Source organism: Salmo salar, chromosome ssa13, assembly GCF_905237065.1.
Source record: "Salmo salar chromosome ssa13, Ssal_v3.1, whole genome shotgun sequence".
Taxonomy (NCBI): domain Eukaryota; kingdom Metazoa; phylum Chordata; class Actinopteri; order Salmoniformes; family Salmonidae; genus Salmo; species Salmo salar.
Genome location: NC_059454.1, coordinates 14,829,268 through 14,847,583, shown reverse-complemented (window position 1 = coordinate 14,847,583; position 18,316 = coordinate 14,829,268). Strand labels below are relative to the sequence as shown.

Genomic DNA, 18,316 nt, shown 5'->3' with positions numbered 1-18,316 from the left:
TTAAGTTATATTCTTCAATTTAAAAAAAATCAGTTAAGAAGAAATTGTTATTTACAATGAAGGCCGACACTGGCCAAACCTGGCCCAATTACAGCCGGTTGTGATTTTAAATTTAACTAGGCACGTCCGTTAAGAACAAATTCTTATTTACAGTGACGGCCTACCAGGGAACAGTGGGTTAACTGCCTTGTTCAGGGGCAGAACAACACATTTTTGATTTGATCCAGCAACCTTTCGTTTACTGGCCCAACGCTCTAACCACTAGGCTACCTGCTACACCGTGATACAGCCTGGATGGTAGATACATGCCAGGTTAATCGAAATGACAATTGACCAGGGTAAATTTGACAGATTATGTTTAAATGACTTGCCATACCCATATCCCAGCATATCCCCCTGATCAGTGACCACTGTCCCATAGCCCTACCACTGCTCAGCTGACCCCACCACTGTTCCCAAAGCTCTTGTGCTCATAACTACAGCGCAGGCGCGAACCTAAATACAGCCTGCCAGCAGTGTGTGCGGTGACAGCTGCACTGATGATATCGATGAACGGTGAGAGTTTTAAAACATGCCAAAGATGATGTTTATATATACCGTTTAACACAATGTAAATGATAAAGATGGTCGCATGACTACTACTTTATCTCATCGTTGAGTTAGAATTGATTTGTATGTTTCTGTCATTGTATAAAAAAAAAAAGCCTAGCTACGGTTAGCCAGCTGTCTGGCGCACGCAAGCTAACCAGCTAGCGCAGACACTCCTTGCTAGGTAGCTAAACTAGCCAGCTAACGAACTAGCTAATGTGTTAATATTTCCAGTGGCATTGTGGTTTCTTTCCAATATTTGTTCGTCTTGTTACTAAGTTTTACACGTCAACGATATGTATTCAGATTTCACACAAAAAGAAATCCGCAGCTGGCAAGTAACGTTAGTCCAATTTGCAAATGGAAGTGTAATATTTCCAGTTGGCGCTAGCTGATTGCTCCTTGCAACCCTGGATCCTTGGGACGTACCTAAGTCACCCCATTGAAGTTGACATTTTAAAAAATGGTGAAATCAAAGGTTTAGGTTAGGGTTATGTAAGTGTTACGGCTGTGGTAGGGGGTTACGGTTAGGGACGTCCCAAGGATCCCGCATTGCACTAACCCTAGCGGATTGTCCATGCGAGTGAGTACTGCAGATACTACAAGGCAGCTCTATGATAGCCGTAACGTTAGCCTTGTGGATATATGGTAGTTAATGATCTATTCCCTGATCGCCAGCAGTGTCCAGCGGTAATCACAACCCGCATAGCACCCACAGTAAGAAGCATAAGAAGAAAGGCAAGAAACATCGAAAAGGATCCGGTGACAACCTCCCCAGTTTGGATATTGGGTGAGCAATGTTGGCTACTCTAACGTTATTCCCATTCCATGCCTATGCGTCGGCTAACAGCATGTATCAGAGCTTGCAGCTGGTTCTGTCTAGCTAGTAGTTATGTCTATGTGCTATAAATACACGGGGGCGGTGGAGCGACTCACCTCTCCAGATAAGCACATTGACTCATGCCTCCCCCCTTTCCTGCTCTGTGCCTATTTCAGTTTAACCCTGGCAAACCTTAACAATACCCATTTCACTGCTGTTACAAATACGTGCAAATGTAGAAATGGGGGGTACACTATTTGGACTATCATTATCCCTTGGTAATTGCATAATCCCCCCCAATGAATTTTGGAGACTGGCCACAGTCAGCACTCCACTTTAATTTAATGTGATGCATGTCTCACTCATAATAAAACACAAACCCCTCATTGTCTGTATTGAAGCGCATGCATGCTTCTTGTTTACAAGAGAATCGCAGTACTTACATTGCTGAATGTCAAGTCAGTCTTTTAGATGACTAGTTAAATATAACTGATGTAATTAGTCATTTTTTTCAGATAAAGGGATATTTTGCTGGTTGTTATTGTTTAGGCAAAGACATCGTCACCACCTTCCTAAAGGCAAACGGGAACCATATTGAGACGGTTATTTCATCAGGCTGTTCTGTGTTTTTGTTTCAGGTCCCAGATTCCCACCGCAGATGAGTTGTGTCGCATCCTCACAATACACAGGCCTGCGACTCCACCAAAAACCTCTCCCACCCCTCCCCTCAACCTCTCCCAGAGGCCCCTGGACCTCCAACCCCCTGCCCCACTCAACCTCTCCCAGAGGCCCCCGGACCTCCAACCCCCTGCCCCACTCAACCTCTCCCAGAGGCCCCCGGACCTCCAACCCCCTGCCCCACTCAACCACTCCCAGAGGCCCCCGGACCTCCAACCCCCTGCCCCACTCAACCACTCCCAGAGGCCCCCGGACCTCCAACCCCCTGTCCCACTCAACCACTCCCAGAGGCCCCCGGACCTCCAAATCCCTGCCCCACTCAACTTCTCCCAGAGCCCTCCCCATCTCTTACATCCTTCCGCTTTAACCACCCAGCCACTTCCTATACCACTAACTCCCTCCTCTGACACTCTGTCCACCCCCGTACTGTCCTTACCCATAGCACCCTCAATAGAGATCCCTCCAATTCTGTCCTCTACTCCACCTAAACCACTGACCTCATCTCAGACCACTTCTCCGCAGGCTCTCAGCCCACCCCCACCTGACTTCACCCCTCCACCAACAGAGCTGCTCGGATCAGATGATGAGGAGCAGGAGGACCCATCGGATTACTGCAAAGGTAGGCTATATAATTGTCTAATGGATCGATGCAATAGTGTGGCAGATTAGGAAAGTGACAGTCAAGGTTATTCTATTTGAAAAATCAGCAGGGAGTGGAATTACTTGTGTTGGTGGTTATGTAATGAATGTAGTCACCACATGGATTTTGTAATAATACTTGTGATATGATGCCCTTGTAGATACAGTATGTCAACTTCACAATATAATTTATCAACTAGGATGATGCGATAATGCTAATAAGCCTGTGTGAGTGAAAGTCTATGTATATTTCAGGTGGGTACTACCCAGTGAAGATTGGAGACTTGTTCAATGGCCGATATCATGTAGTCAGAAAGCTTGGTTGGGGTCACTTCTCTACTGTATGGCTATGCTGGGACCTGCAGTAAGTGACTGATTTGAGTGCATCTGTAAAACTATACCAGTAATACACAAATGAGAAGCCTAATGATATTTATCCTTTTTTAATGTTTTTCATTCCCATCAATTTGTTTCATTCAGTGCTGAATGGCTAAGTTTTCATTATTGGCTGTGTTTAGTTTTTTTTCTCTTCAGTTTGAGTCATGACATGATTGTGTTTGTGTGTAGGAGGAAGCGCTTTGTGGCACTGAAAGTGGTGAAGAGTGCTCTGCATTACACAGAGACGGCGCTGGACGAGATTAAACTGCTCAGATGTGTGAGTGCATTCCTATTTATTTCACCCTCAGACAGACGGCACACCCACAGACATCACTCATTAATGGCAACAAGCCCAAGGGCATCCTCCAAAGCAAATGGCATAGTTGTTTGGTGAAATTGATTGATGTCATAATCATTGTACTGTGTAGATGGCTAGCTAGCCCAACGACTCTGGGGAGTCGTAGTCTGGTACATTCTAACATCTCTAGCATATACGGATAGATCGTACTGTTTCTGAATTGAAGTAACTTTTCTGCGATTATTTTGTGGCCTAAGGTGCGAGACAGTGACCCTACAGACCCCAAACGAGAGACCATTGTACAGCTTATTGATGACTTTAAGATATCCGGGGTCAATGGTGTGCGTATCCTTTCTGCTGCTTACCGGCTGCAACTGGGTTTGGTGGACCCTGTAATCAACTGGGTTTGGTGGACCCTGTAATCAACTGGGTTTGGTGGACCCTGTAATCAACTGGGTTTGGTGGACCTTGCACACCACTTGTTCCTCTCCTCCTACTTGCCTGTACTACTATTTCCCCTGTGTTCTTTCACCCATTTCAGACAGATGTGGTATGTTACCTGTAAAAAATAAAATAAGGCAATGTTTATATGACCCCCTTTCAAACAGCCCCTAATTTACCTCTTATTTTGCAGGTAGACCCCTTTTATACATATCGGTAGGGAACTGGCCAATTGAGAGGGGGGTTTAAACCATGGGGGCTGTTTGCAGTTCAAGTTAAGGAGGTGTTAAAAATGGAAGTGTTAATGAATTTTCCTGCAAAAAGCAGAACCATTCACACAGACACAACACCTGTGTTTTGGTCACAGGGTCTATGAAAATGCAGGAATCACGAATAGGTCATTAGGTGGCTTTTAATTTGTCCATGTTTTTTTACACTACTTTCAGATATATAAAAATGCAGGCATGGTAAATAAATAAGATTTTCGTCTGTGTATTAAAGGGATCTTTCATGTGTAAGTTTGAGTGAATCGGCTTCTCCTTAACTGGTGTGTCAGATGTGTGTATGGTGCTGGAGGTTCTGGGTCACCAGCTGCTGAAGTGGATCATCAAGTCCAACTACATGGGCCTTCCTCTAGTCTGCGTGAAGAGCATTCTCCGACAGGTACAGTGGTATACCACAGCTCTTTCCCCTCTGTTTATAGCACATCAAGCAGGTTTCACACAGCGTCTGTTCTGTGTGAAGAGCATTCTCCGACTGGTAAGGAATACCACAGCACTTTCTCCTGAGTTTATAGCATATCAAGCCGGTTTCACAGGTGCAGCGTTTAGAAAATAGCCAGGGAACCTTGAAAATATGATCAATGTATTAGTTATTACCATAGCTAGCAGTAATGTTAATGATACAGTAGTCAGTAAAGCTTTACTAGAAACTGTCCAGTTCCACGTATCCATCTCAACCACCCTTATACATGCTCCATGTCTTACCCTCCACAGGTTCTGCAGGGCCTGGACTACCTGCACACCAAATGTAAGATCATCCACACCGACATCAAGCCGGAGAACATCCTGCTGGATGTAGATGAGGTGTACGTCAGACGGCTGGCTGCAGAGGCCACTATGTGGCAGCAGTCAGGAGCCCCTCCTCCCTCGGGCTCCTCAGGTGAGCTGGCTGGTTCATTATGATGAAAACAACATCTAGACTTTCAACTTAAACATACGTTTTGTTATTAGTCAAACTTGTTCTGAGGGGTTATAGCATAGGGTCATCTTGTGAGTGCTTCAATGTGTGTCTGTATGTGTGCTGTAATTGTTAAAATTTAATTGGACTTGACAAATTACTGGCTTCACAGTAATGTGTATGTTATACTGTACACCAGGGGTGTGGATGACCATTTTACTGGTTAAAACCAAATGGAAACTGTAGAAATTATAATGGGTCTACATATAGTCTCTTCACGATGCACAGAGGAATTTTTTTCTTTTGAATTTTGATGGCTAGGAGATATACAAAATGTCAGTGTGGCCTTCCGGACCTCGCTGAAAACACTGATGTTTGAAACCCCTGCTGTACACATACAGACAACTATGTATATTCACTTTGACTCCATCAAAAGCCTTTTCTCTCTCAAATTTAGTCAAAACTGTCTAGATGTAAATCTGTGGTGATTTGTTACTTGCATGTTTAGATGTTTCCTATGCGTCTGTCTCTTCTCTCTTTCGCATACTTTCTGCTATCAAATCTGCTCATCGTCATTTCTTCTGTCTCTATTTGGTTTCTAACTTTGTCCTGTTTTTCTTGTGTGTTTGTTTTTGTGGTCATTACGGTTTACTGTCCCTCCCTTCCTTTTTTTACCTCGTTTTCTGATGGCAGTTAGCACCGCCCCAAGGGAGAACCAGGTATGTTCAGACTGAAGTCCTGCCTGCCTGCCACAGAAGGGATAGTCTTGCAAAAAAAAAAAAGAAACATCACTTTTGGTGAACAGTGCTTTAACGTTGATCATAACTCACCTCAGCTTTTGTGTGATGTGATCATGTTGCCTAACGATTATTTTCTGACGTTGCGATGGTTGGTGTGTGTGTCTTTAGTGGTTTCGTCTCCTACTCAGGTAGTGTATCATCTGTCTCTGCATGTCAAAACAGTAGTTGGCTTTCTAAACGACATGTAAAAAATCAAGGAGAGGGAATGGGATCTTGGTGACCGACTCGTCACAGTCAGACACCTCACAGTAATGCCTTCTCACATGTAATACATTCTCACTGGACAATGCTTTGCCCCATGGCTGTGGTTTCTATGTAAGCATCGTTTCAGCCTCCTGTTGCTGTCCAACAAAGAACATAATAATTTACCCAGTTTCTTTATTGGGTTTGTAGGGTTTTTCACACCAGTTTTTTGATGTGAGGAAGTGTGAGCACTTTGACTTGATACAGTTTTATCCTATAGGCTCTCTTTACAGCTGCCCTCCTTTCATGTGGATCTAATTTGAGTACTTTTTTAAAAATTCGTTTTTGAAATTGGAAATGTTCATCCCAGCAGGTGAAAACAACCTATCACATTTCTCTGTAATATACCTCCAGTACCAAGAAGGCTTCTAGCCCACTGTATGCAGTTCTTAGAATGTTTGTTTTGAACGATGCATCCAACCTCATGAATGATTGGCATTTGGCACTTAAAGAGCACCATACTTTAATGTATTACTGTAGCGTAGACAGCATTTCATACCAAATCCATTAACAAGTAGACTACAGTATATGCAGTGGAATAAACAACCTCAAGGACTTTTGAACTGGAGGATGTGCGTTTGCTCCCCCAGCCATGGCTGGGGGAAGTTTAAAGCCGTAGCACTGTTATTCAGTTGGAAAACAGAATGCCATCTGATCCCTTGTGGTACAGTTGGCCCTTCCTCAAATTCCAGGCGTGGCTCACGTTAGCTGCCTCAGCAGATCACCGCAAAGCTAGCTAACCCACTGAGCCAAAGCCTGTTCAGACAGCTGTGGGCACGTGAGTTCACCAAGTCAGCTTTGAGGGATACTGTCAGATGGGATGGACTTTCTGTAAGAGGCCTACTGGAGAACTGTCGACGGTAACATGCTGGAGCTCAAAATAGCGTGGTCATCTAGCTAGCAGGATATAGAGAGGTTGTGGTGGGATCATGTTTAGTCTGCTTCCTAAGTGCCCACAAGTTTTACTTGCAATCAAAACTCTGTTTGTTGGGCAGTGGTTCTGCCATGGAAATGAGGATTAGAATCAAAAGTAATCATGTGAAATGTAATTGAGCCCCATTGTCGATAGATAGTTAATACCATCTGAACTCCATAATATTACTACAATGTATTAAAGCTCACCTGTCTGAGGAAGACGTGTGTGAGAGAGAGACTGAAGACGGGCTAACTCTGAATATTTCTCAGTTTGGTACTTCCTTTCTGCACACTCCTATTTTTCTGCCTGGCATGCACTCTCTGTGTTGGACCCTCTGGTACTGTGAACTGGAGTCATCAGTATCGGTAGTGTTGTCAGGGAGCATCACATGGTCAGTCAGGCTGGCATCATGATTGGGAAAGCTTCAGGCGTCCTGGCCTGACCATGTATCTGTCTCTCTCTCTATGTCCATCTGTGTGTCTAGAGCGGCAAGGTGACCAAGAACAAGAAGAAGAAGCTGAAGAGGAAGGCCAAGCGGCAGCAGCGTCTGCTGGAGGAGAGACTGGTGGACCTTCAGAAGATGGAGGATCTGGACGGGACCTCTCCACCAGACCCTTCCAACCCTCTACGCACCCCCTGGGGACAGGACGACGACGCTGGGGACCCAGAGAGGACCGCCAACAGTGAGTGGTCCACCTCTACTAGTGACACTGCTATGCCAATCCCTTTATAACGTTGATTTGGTAGCAGCTGTGTTTCCTGGTTGAGTTTCTGTATTAAATCCATATGTTCTTGATACCATTTCTTCTGGCAGACTCCTCTGTGGTGAAGGGGAATGAAAACGGGAACTGCTACACCCATGTCTCGTCCACGGCTAACACCAAGGCCAGCCCGGAATCTGGCTCCTTGTGGATCGAGGAGGGCTGGAACGGCCACAACCCCATGCGTTTCTGCAGCCCTGTCTCTGGGATGTCAGGGATGTCTGCTGGCTCCATACTGTCAGCCACGTCTGAGTCAGCATTGTCTACCCTGTCAGGCTACTCCACCGGGAGAGACAGCCAACGCTCTGGACTGTCCCCCAGCAGTCAGTATCTCACTAGGCATCTCTCTGTCTGTGATCCTGTCTGTCACTTCTGTTGCCATATGTATATCTGGCACCAGCATGCAGTTGCTTTACTGTTCTCTGTATTTAGATTGAGGTTGTTGTGATTATGAGCTAAATTGTATGTCTGTGTCGCTCTAGTGTTCAGCGCAGCAGATTTCCTGGTCAATCCCCTGGAACCACAGAATGCTGACAAAATACGCATCAAGATAGCAGACCTGGGAAATGCCTGTTGGGTGGTAAGTGACTGTTTTCAACAGGAAGAACAAGCTCTGTATCTGTATGTTCAGTTCTCATGATAACCTGGACTTGGAGCTGTTCTCTTGTGATGTGTGGAGATGGTAAAGAACAGCATGATGTTAATCAGCCCCCCCTCTACTTCCCCAGCACAAACACTTCACAGAAGACATCCAGACACGCCAGTACCGTGCCCTGGAGGTGTTGATAGGGGCAGAATACGGCACTCCAGCAGACATCTGGAGCGTAGCCTGCATGGTAAGCTACGAAACCGTGACGGGACCACTCAAACCACCACCTTCTGTCCTGTTTCGTCTGGGATCTCCCACTGTAGCGTTGCCCTTCTGTGGATTGTATTTTGACCAACGTCACATTTTTGTTGCAGGCGTTTGAGTTGGCTACAGGGGACTACCTGTTCGAGCCCCACTCAGGAGAGGACTACACTAGAGATGAAGGTCTGTACCAGGGGTATTCAACTCTTTTCTTTAAAAAAAATAATAATAATAAAGGGTGGATCAGCTTTAATATTGCAGATTGTTGCTTCCATCAATGTAATTGTATACATTTCCAATCCCCCATTTTTTTTTTTTGTGTGTGTTATATATACACACACACACATACAGTTGAAATGTCCTTGTTTTTTAAAGAAAAGCCCTTTTTGTCCATTTTTAAAATAACATCAAATTGATCAGAAATACAGTGTAGACATTGTTAATGTTGTAAATGACTATTGTAGCTGGAAATAACTGATTTTTTTTAATGGAATATCTCCATAAGGTGTACAGAGGCCCATTATCAGCAACCATCACTCCTGTGTTCCAATGGCACGTTGTTAGCTAATCCAAGTTTCATTTTTAAAAGGGTAATTGATCATTAGAAAACCCTTTTGCAATTGTTAGCACAGCTGAAAACTGTTGTTCTGATTAAAGAAGCAATAAATCTGGCCTTTAGACTAGTTGAGTATCTGAAACTCGTCAGTGTATTCTTGTACTGAGAATGAAGTCTATTCTATGAAGGGTATTCCATGCTAGAAATGGCCAAGAAACCGAACAACGCTGTGTACACTCTCCCTTCACAGAACAGCACAAACTGGCTCTAATCAGAATAGAAAGAGTGGGAGGCCCCGGTGCACAACTGAGCAAGAGGACCAGTACATTAGTGTCTAGTTTGAGAAAGACGCCTCCCAAGTCCTCAACTGGCAGCTTCATTAAATAGTACCCGCAAAACACCAGTCTCAACGTCAACAGTGACTGCTGGCCTTCTAAGCAGAGTTCTCTGTCCTGTGTCTGTTCTTTTGCCCATCTTTTCTTTTTATTGGCCAGTCTGAGATATTGCTTTTTCTTTGCAACTCTGCCTAGAAGGCCAGCATCCTGGAGTCGCCTCTTCACTGTTGATGTTGAGACTGGTGTTTTGAGGGTACTATTTAATTAAACTTTCTGATCAATTTGATGTTATTTTAATGGACAAAAGCACTTTTCTTTCAAAACAAGAATTTCTAAGTGACACCAAACTTTAACGGTAGTTGTGTATCTCTGATAACTAATTGCACCCACCTGGTGTCCCAGGTCTAATTCAATCCCTGATTAGAGGGGAACAATGCAGTGGAACTGGCTTTGAGGTCCAGAGTTGAGTTTGAGGGATCTGTACTCACCTTGTATCGTCTAGGCCTGTGGTTCTCAAACCTCTTTACCGGGGACGCCAGCCATTTCAGGTATTTGATCTATTCCAGAGCTAGCACACCTGATTCCAATCGGCAACTTATCAAAAAGCCCTTACTAGGTGAATCAGGTGAGCTTGTTCAGGACTATAACAAAATTGTGAAATACCTGATCTGGGGCTCCCCAAGGAGAGGTTTTGTCTAGGCTATGTATGTTTCATGCTTGTAAATAAGCTGTTCAAGCCAGACAATTTGATTCCACACAGAACAGGAAGCCATTAATTTGTAAACTGTTACATAGTGAGTTGTTTTAATGAGAATTTCACAGTGACGTAATGCTCTCTTTTGTTCTCTCAGATCACATTGCACACATCATTGAGTTAATGGGAGCCATTCCGCCCCCTTTTGCTCTGTCTGGGAGATATTCACGAGAATACTTTGACAGGCGAGGTAAGTCTTTCAGTAAATTTTGTGCAAAAAAAGTCAAATGTATCCGTAATGGTTTTGTACTGTATGTAAAAGCTATGTCACAGAATAGTCTGGTTCAAGAGAACAATGCCTTGTTGAGCAACTCATCAACAAGAAAAGGTCAGTCAGACCATGTTACAGTACTACAATTCACGTGTCCTGTCTCGTAATACTCAAGTGGTCATCTGCTTAGAATGTACCATTACAATATATTTTCCTTCAGCGGTCCTGGAAGATATCTACATAAATATCCTCAAAATGACAAGCACAAGCTGACATACCTGTATGGTGCCTAATAGGATTTATTTAACTAGGCAAGTCAGTTAAGAACAAATTCTTATTTACAATGACGCTAAACCCTAACGACGCCCTATGGGACTCCCAATCACGTCCGGTTGTGATTCAGCCTGGTCTGATCTGACGCCTCTAGCACTGAGATGCAGTGCCTTAGACCGCTACGCCACTCAGCAGCCCCCAAAATGATGATCTGAGAGACTTATCAATGGCCCTATTTTTTTATTGTGGTATGTTGTTTAGCTCACTATTGTTTTCCCTCCTGAAGGTGAGCTGAGGCACATAGCCAACCTGAAGCCATGGGGTCTGTTTGAGGTGCTGTTGGAGAAGTATGAGTGGCCACTGGAGCAGGCGGCCCAGTTCAGTGACTTCCTCCTAACCATGCTGGACGTCACACCAGAGAAGAGAGCCACTGCCGCTCAGTGTTTGCAGCACCCCTGGCTCAACTTGTAGACTACTGTCCACCACCACAACACAACTACCATGCGTCTAACCTTTACTGTATACCACTGAGTCCATACTGTACCACTAAGTCAGTGTGGTTATTCTCAGCCTAGGAGATCTTTTCTAAATGAAACGTTGAGTATTTATCTAAAGTTAATATAAACTTACGTTACCATTACTCTGAGCACATAAGTAGCAGTAACCTAAATCTACAGATTCTTTGTATTAAAGCAGCATTACAGGTTCTATAAATGGTTGGGATGAATATGATATCTGTAGTTTGTTTTAAAATGGATGATCTACTTCTCATTGTGCTGAGTCACATTTGTTAAAATAGTGCCTTGATATGCCAGGTGTACAAAAAAAAGTCTACAAAAAAATCCTTCACTTTTTTTTTTTTATACATGTCGCCAAACTGTGGAATGCTTATTGTGAACATAAAATGTTTAAACATGACTGAAAGAAAGATCAGATATCTTAACCTGTATTCTTCAGAATGAAACCAGATTCAGGCAGTTTTAGAGTACTGTATGCCACTCAAATAAATTCACCATTCTTAAGTTGGCTATTTTCAAGTTTAATATTTAGAACTGCAAACAACTTTTACTACTATACTGTAAATAGACATGTAGCAGGTAGACTAATATCAATTTGATATGAAAATAGATCATGGATCAGTGCAAAGGAACACTTTCTATCCCTTACTCAGTAATACATACTATTGGAAAGGGGGATACCTAGTCAGTTGATCAACTGAAATGTCTTCCGCATTTAACCCAACCCCTCAACCAGAGAGGTGCGGGGGGCTGCCTTAATCAGCATTGTAGGTGAGTCATACACACTATAGATTGCTACTGAAATCCCTGTAAACAGTGACAGTTCCTCAGAAGATGCCCTAATGAAGTCCAGGTTTTCATCAGAACATATGTCCATCCTCCCAATATGACAGAACCATCAGAGACACGTATAAAACAGCAACAGTGTTAGGAAGCAATTCCAGAGCTTAGGCGGCAGTAAAATCCCAATTCACTCAGTACTTCTACCGTAGTGTCACTTCTTGCGCACTACTGTCGTCCAACCATCGTTTTCCTCTTGAGACTGGGGTTGATCTGTCTGTTTGGGTGCTGCACTACGCGGGGGGTTTGTTGACGTTGCTGCTTCACACTCCATGAACTGGATTACAATGACAAGATTTACAATGGCACAATCACAACCTTTTCAGAATTGACACTAGACTGACTAGCATTCAAATAGTCAATTTGACATGTTATACCAATAAAACACGTACCTCTGTTTCATCTCCATTACTCTCTACATCAGCAGCGTTTGGTTGAGGTGTGACGATGGCTCGTTCTGCACTCTTCTTGTTAAGTTTGACTATCTGATCCTTGACCTCCGCAAGCTTTCCTTGTTGACACTGTGTGAAGATCTGGCTAACCTTCTGTGCCACCTGATCAATGAAGAAAGCATTGATTTAGGAGACATTTTGACATTAAGAATGCAGACGGTTGAAAATGAAATTGAGACCTTCAGCTAGCCCCAATATTGTATGTTGACATTTTAAATGTCTGAATTGAAAACAAAATGTGCACCTGAGGTAAACTGCCATCATCCACCACTGTATCAAACTCATTGTTCATAAGGTCTGCTATGTAGTCCTCCACTTCATCTGGCTGCAGGTTTGCTGTAAACAAAGAAGTTCTAATTAGCTTGAACTGAAAGTCTGCCTGGGACTGTTCAGCATGCCAACAAGTAATCTAAACAGAGCAGACACGGGTGCTTCATACTAGCAGATGTGCAGTAACGCAAAGAGGAAGATGCGACGTATATAACAATACAACAGATATTTGGGTAACGTTAGGCTATGTATCGAAATCATGGGTCAGGTTACCGTTGTCATGAAAATATTGTTGGACCACATCCACCATCCAATCTGCCTTCTGTTGGCCGTACACGCCTCCAAATCCATTATCAACTGCGATCTGCAAAACAACGTTTGTACACTATTTGTTACACACATGTAACTACAAACATAGGTATACTGTTTAATTAGATCTCTGGGAAGCTGACACGCTTATAACGTTGTCGCTATAGAGCTAGCTAACCAAACAGCGCACGGAGGAAAATACCTCACAGCCTAACAACTATAGCTAGCTATCAGGACGGCCCATGAATGTCCTTATTGCTATTCACGACTGAATAATTACACCATTAAAGCCTGTACCCGAATATGCAGTGATTGCTATAGAAAATATGCACCTACCTGTAAAACAGGCCACGTTTCTAGGACTGCTCTCACTGCTTCAGTGAAAAGTTCACGTGCAGTCTTCTGCGCTTCCATTTTGAAAATAATCAGACATTACATGACGAGTGACCAGTGAATGATTCGAATTTGCTCAAGCAAGGTAACGAAGTTGATCCCAGATGTCATCGACCATCACTCCCCACCATCAGAATAAACGTGAGGCAAAATGTTGAAATTGTTTTGGGACCAATGATGCATATAAACCCTGGGCCAAATTATATGTATTTACATTGTTTTTTTGTTGTAGTGGGGAAAATAACATTAGTCATCTCAAAAAAGTATACTTTAAGGAAAAGGTTTGTATATATTTTTTGCTCACATAAAAATATAATTTAAATGTATGAATTAAGAGGTCTGTAATAGAATAAACTTGGACAAAAAAAGTTTGTAGACATTAATAAATGCATTTTTATATAACTTCCAAAATATGTTTTACAATAGAGCCAAGATAGAGGTACGGTGGCTTCAACACAGCGCCCCCTGTCAGTCAACTAGTGTATACTGTATATACATTTATCAAGAATATAAACGCAACCTGCAACAATTTCAAAGATTTTACTGAGTTACAGTTCATATAAAATTACAGTTCGTAATAAATTCATTAGGGCCTAATATATGGATTTCACATGACTGGGAATACAAATATGCATCTATTGGTCACAAATCCCCCCCTCTCCCTCCCCCCAGTCAGTATCTGGTGTGCAGCCAACACATCGCTTTCACATACAGTTGATCAGGCTGTTGTTGGTGGCCTGTGGAATATTGTCCCACTCCTCTTCAATGGCTGTGCGAAGTTGCTGGATATTGGCGGGAACTGGAACACGCTGTCATACACCTCAATCCAGATCATCCCAAACATGCTCAATGGGTGACATGTCTGCTGATTATAAAAAAACAAAAGTCTCCTGAGTATGTATGCAGGCCATAGGAAAACTGGGCCTTTTTCAGCTTCTATGAGATGTGTACAGATCCATGCTTCTTGGAGCTGTGCATTATCATGCTGAAACATGAGGTGATGGCGGCGGATGAATGGCACAACAACGTGTATTCAAATTGCCATCGATAAAATGCAATTGTTTTTGTTTGTAGCTTAATGCTTGCCCATACCATCACCCCACCGTCACCATAGTGGCATCAGTTTTTTGGTATGTTTGGTATTTCATTAGGAATTTTATTTATTTATTTCACCTTTATTTAACCAGGTAGGCTAGTTGAGAACAAGTTCTCATTTGCAACTGCGACCTGGCCAAGATAAAGCATAGCAATTCGACACATACAACAACACAGAGTTACACATCGAATAAACAAAACATACAGTCAATAATACACTAGAACAAAAGAAAACAAAAAGTCTATATACAGTGAGTGCAAATGAGGTAAGTTAAGGCAATAAATAGGCCATGGTGGCGAAGTAATTACAATATAGCAATTAAACACTGGAATGGTAGATGTGCAGAAGATGAATGTGCAAGTAGAGATACTGGGGTGCAAAGGAGCAAGATAAATAAATAAATACAGTATGGGGATGAGGTAGGTAGATAGATGAGCTGTTTACAGATGGGCTATGTACAGGTGCAGTGATCTGTGAGCTGCTCTGACAGCTGGTGCTTAAAGCTAGTGAGGGAGATATGAGTCTCCAGCTTCAGAGATTTTTGCAGTTCGTTCCAGTCATTGGCAGCAGAGAACTGGAAGAAAAGACAACCAAAGGAGGAATTGGCATTGGGGGTGACCAGTGAGATATACCTGCTGGAGCGCGTGCTACAAGTGGGTGCTGCTATGGTGACCAGTGAGCTGAGATAAGGCGGGGCTTTACCTAGCAGAGACTTGTAGATAACCTGTAGCCAGTGGGTTTGGCGATGAGTATGAAGCGAGGGCCAACCAACGAGAGTGTACAGGTCGCAATGGTGGGTAGTGTATGGGGCTTTGGTGACAAACGGATGGCACTGTGATAGACTGCATCCAGTTTGTTGAGTAGAGTGTTGGAGGCTATTTTATAGATGACATCACCGAAGTCGAGGACCGGTAGGATGGTCAGTTTTACGAGGGTATGTTTGGCAGCATGAGTGAAGGATGCTTTGTTGCGATATAGGAAGCCGATTCTAGATTTTAGATTTAGAAATGCTTATTGAAAGTCTCAATTACAGTGGATTTATCAGTGGTAACAGTGTGTCCTAGCCTCAGAGCAGTGGGCAGCTGGGAGGAGGTGCTCTTATTCTCCATGAACTTTACAGTGCCCCAGAACTTTTTTGAGTTAGTACTACAGGATGCAAATTTCTGTTTGAAAAAGCTAGCCTTTGCTTTTCTAACTGCCTGTGTATATTTGTTCCTAACTTCCCTGAAAAGTTGCATATCACGGGGGCTATTCGATGCTAATGCAGAACGCCACAGGATGTTTTTGTGCTGGTCAAGGGCAGACAAGTCTGGAGTGAACCAAGGACTATATTTATTCCTGGTTCTAAATGTTTTGAGTGGGGCATGCTTATTTAAGATGGTGAGGAAGGCACTTTTAAAGAATAGCCAGGCATCATCTACTGACGGGATGAGGTCAATGTCATTCCAGGATACCCCGGCCAGGTCGATTAGAAAGGCCTGCTCGCAGAAGTGTTTTAGGGAGCGTTTGACAGTGATGAGGGGTGGTCGTTTGGTCGCAGAGCCATTACGGATGCAGGCAATGAGGCAGTGATCGCTGAGATCTTGATTGAAAACAGCAGAGGTGTATTTGGAGGGCGAGTTAGTTAGGATGACATCTATGAGGGTGCCCGTGTTTACGGATTTGGGGTTGTACCTGTTAGGTTCATTGATCATTTGTGTGAGATTGAGGGCATCAAGCTTAGATTGTAGGATGGCCGGGGTGTTAAGCATGTCCCAGTTTAGGTCACCTAGTAGCACGAGCTCAGAAGATAGATGGGGGGTAATCAATTCACATATGGTATCGACGGCACAGCTGGGGGCAGAAGGAGGTCTATAGCAAGCGGCAACAGTGAGAGACTTGTTTCTGGAAAGGTGAATTTTTAGAAGTAGATGCTCGAATTGTACAGACTTGGATAGTAATACAGAACTCTGCAGGCTATCTTTGCAGTAGATTGCAACACCGCTCCCTTTGGCAGTTCTATCTTGGCGGAAAATGTTGTAGTTAGCGATGGAGATTTCAGGGTTTTTGGTGGTTTTCCTAAGCCAAGATTCAGACACGGCTAAGACATCCGGGTTGGCAGAGTGTGCTAAAGCAGTGAGTAAAACAAACTTAGGGAGTAGGCTTCTAATGTTAACATGCATGAAACCAAGGCTATTACGCTTACAGAAGTCAACAAATGAGAGCACCTGGGGAGTGGGAGTGGAGCTAGGCACTGCAGGACCTGGATTAAGATCCCCATTAGCTGTTGCAAAAGCAGCAGCTACTCTTCCTGGGGTCCACACAAAACATAATACAGAATTACATAATACTGAACATCATTAGACAAGAATAGCTCAAGGACAGAACTACATGCATTTTTAAAAAGGCACACGTAGCCTACATATCAATGCATACTCACAAACTATCTAGGTCAAATAGTTGACATCAGCAAACCGCTTGCCCACACAACACCATACAACTGTCTGCCATCTGCCCAGTACAGTAGAAACCGTGATTCATCCGTGAAGAGCACACTTCGCCGACATGCCAGTGGCCATCGAAGGTGAGCATTTACCCACTGAAGTCAGTTACAACGCCAAACTGCAGTCAGGTCAAGACCCTGGTGAGGATGACAAACATGCAGATGAACTTCACTGAGACGGTTTCTGACAAAATTATTTGGTTGTGCAATACCACAGTTTCATCAGCTGTCCGGGTGGCTGGCCTCAGACGGTAACGCAGTTGAAGAAGCCGGATGTGGAGGTCCTGGGCTGGCGTGGTTACACGTGGTCTGCGGTTGTGAGGCTGGGTGGACTTACTGCCAAATTCTCTAAAATGAAGTTGGAGGCGGCTTATTGTAGACAAATTAACATTACATTCTCTGGCAACAGCTCTGGTGGACATTCCTGCAGTCAGCATGCCAATTGTACACTCCCTCAAAACTTGAGTCATCTGTAGCATTGTGTTGTCTGACAAAACTGCACATTTTAGGGTGGCATTTTATTGTCCCCAGCACAAGGTGCACTTGTGTAATGATCATGCTGTTTAATCAGCTTCTTGACTTGTCACACCTGTCAGGTGGATTATTTTGGCAAAGGAGAAATGCTCATTAACAGGGATGTAAACAAATTTGTGCACAAAATTTGGGAGAAATATGATTTTTGTGAGTATGGAACATTTCTGAGATCTTTTATTTCAACTCATGAAACATGAGACCACACTTTACATGTTGCGTTTATATTTTTGTTCATTATAAATCATTGATTGGGACATTATTATAACATAAAATCTCTTCATCTTGAATATATCAACTGTATCTGTAAAATTGTTTTATTGTATCTAAAAAGAAGTTCACCAGGTGAACCGGTCTGTGAAGATTCCCAGCCCGCTGATCCCAGCCCACTGACTGATCTGATATACAATTTTTTTACTAACTTATTGAGGTTTCTTTTTTAATCCAGAGGGTGACATGTACAAAAAACAATGAAAGAAATGCACACAAACATACCCTCCCACACACTTCCCTGACCCGAAGAAAGCATGCCTCCCACCCCACCCCTTCCCATCCCACCCAGCAACTGAAGTTGCGTATCAGTCCCGCGCCCACCAATCCATCCCAAGTCTCCCCTTACATTCCCCCTAATCCCCCCGCCCTCCCCCACAACGATCAGTACCACCCCATTCCCGTGGGCCTGAAAGCAAAGAAAATAACAAAAGT

The 18,316-nt window shown here is 43.5% G+C and overlaps 2 protein-coding genes across 2 annotated transcripts; one reads left to right on the top strand and one right to left on the bottom strand.

Annotated features, from left to right (window-relative positions):
• Positions 1-528: 528 nt before the first annotated feature.
• srpk3 (SRSF protein kinase 3) lies at positions 529-11,648 on the top strand. The gene is given in 15 exon segments (NM_001165338.1): positions 529-555; positions 1,270-1,378; positions 2,047-2,705; positions 2,981-3,089; positions 3,293-3,380; positions 3,659-3,746; positions 4,399-4,505; positions 4,838-5,003; positions 7,465-7,663; positions 7,795-8,064; positions 8,224-8,321; positions 8,470-8,577; positions 8,705-8,774; positions 10,334-10,426; positions 11,007-11,648. Coding segments are annotated over 10 exon segments (1,566 nt in total). The 5' UTR covers positions 529-539; the 3' UTR covers positions 7,820-8,064; positions 8,224-8,321; positions 8,470-8,577; positions 8,705-8,774; positions 10,334-10,426; positions 11,007-11,648.
• A 92-nt stretch (positions 11,649-11,740) lies between these two features.
• Positions 11,741-13,532, bottom strand: tsr2 (TSR2 ribosome maturation factor). Its single transcript, NM_001141864.1, is given in 5 exon segments — positions 11,741-12,355; positions 12,471-12,632; positions 12,775-12,866; positions 13,074-13,164; positions 13,446-13,532. Coding segments are annotated over 5 exon segments (546 nt in total). The 5' UTR covers positions 13,524-13,532; the 3' UTR covers positions 11,741-12,232.
• Positions 13,533-18,316: the final 4,784 nt, after the last annotated feature.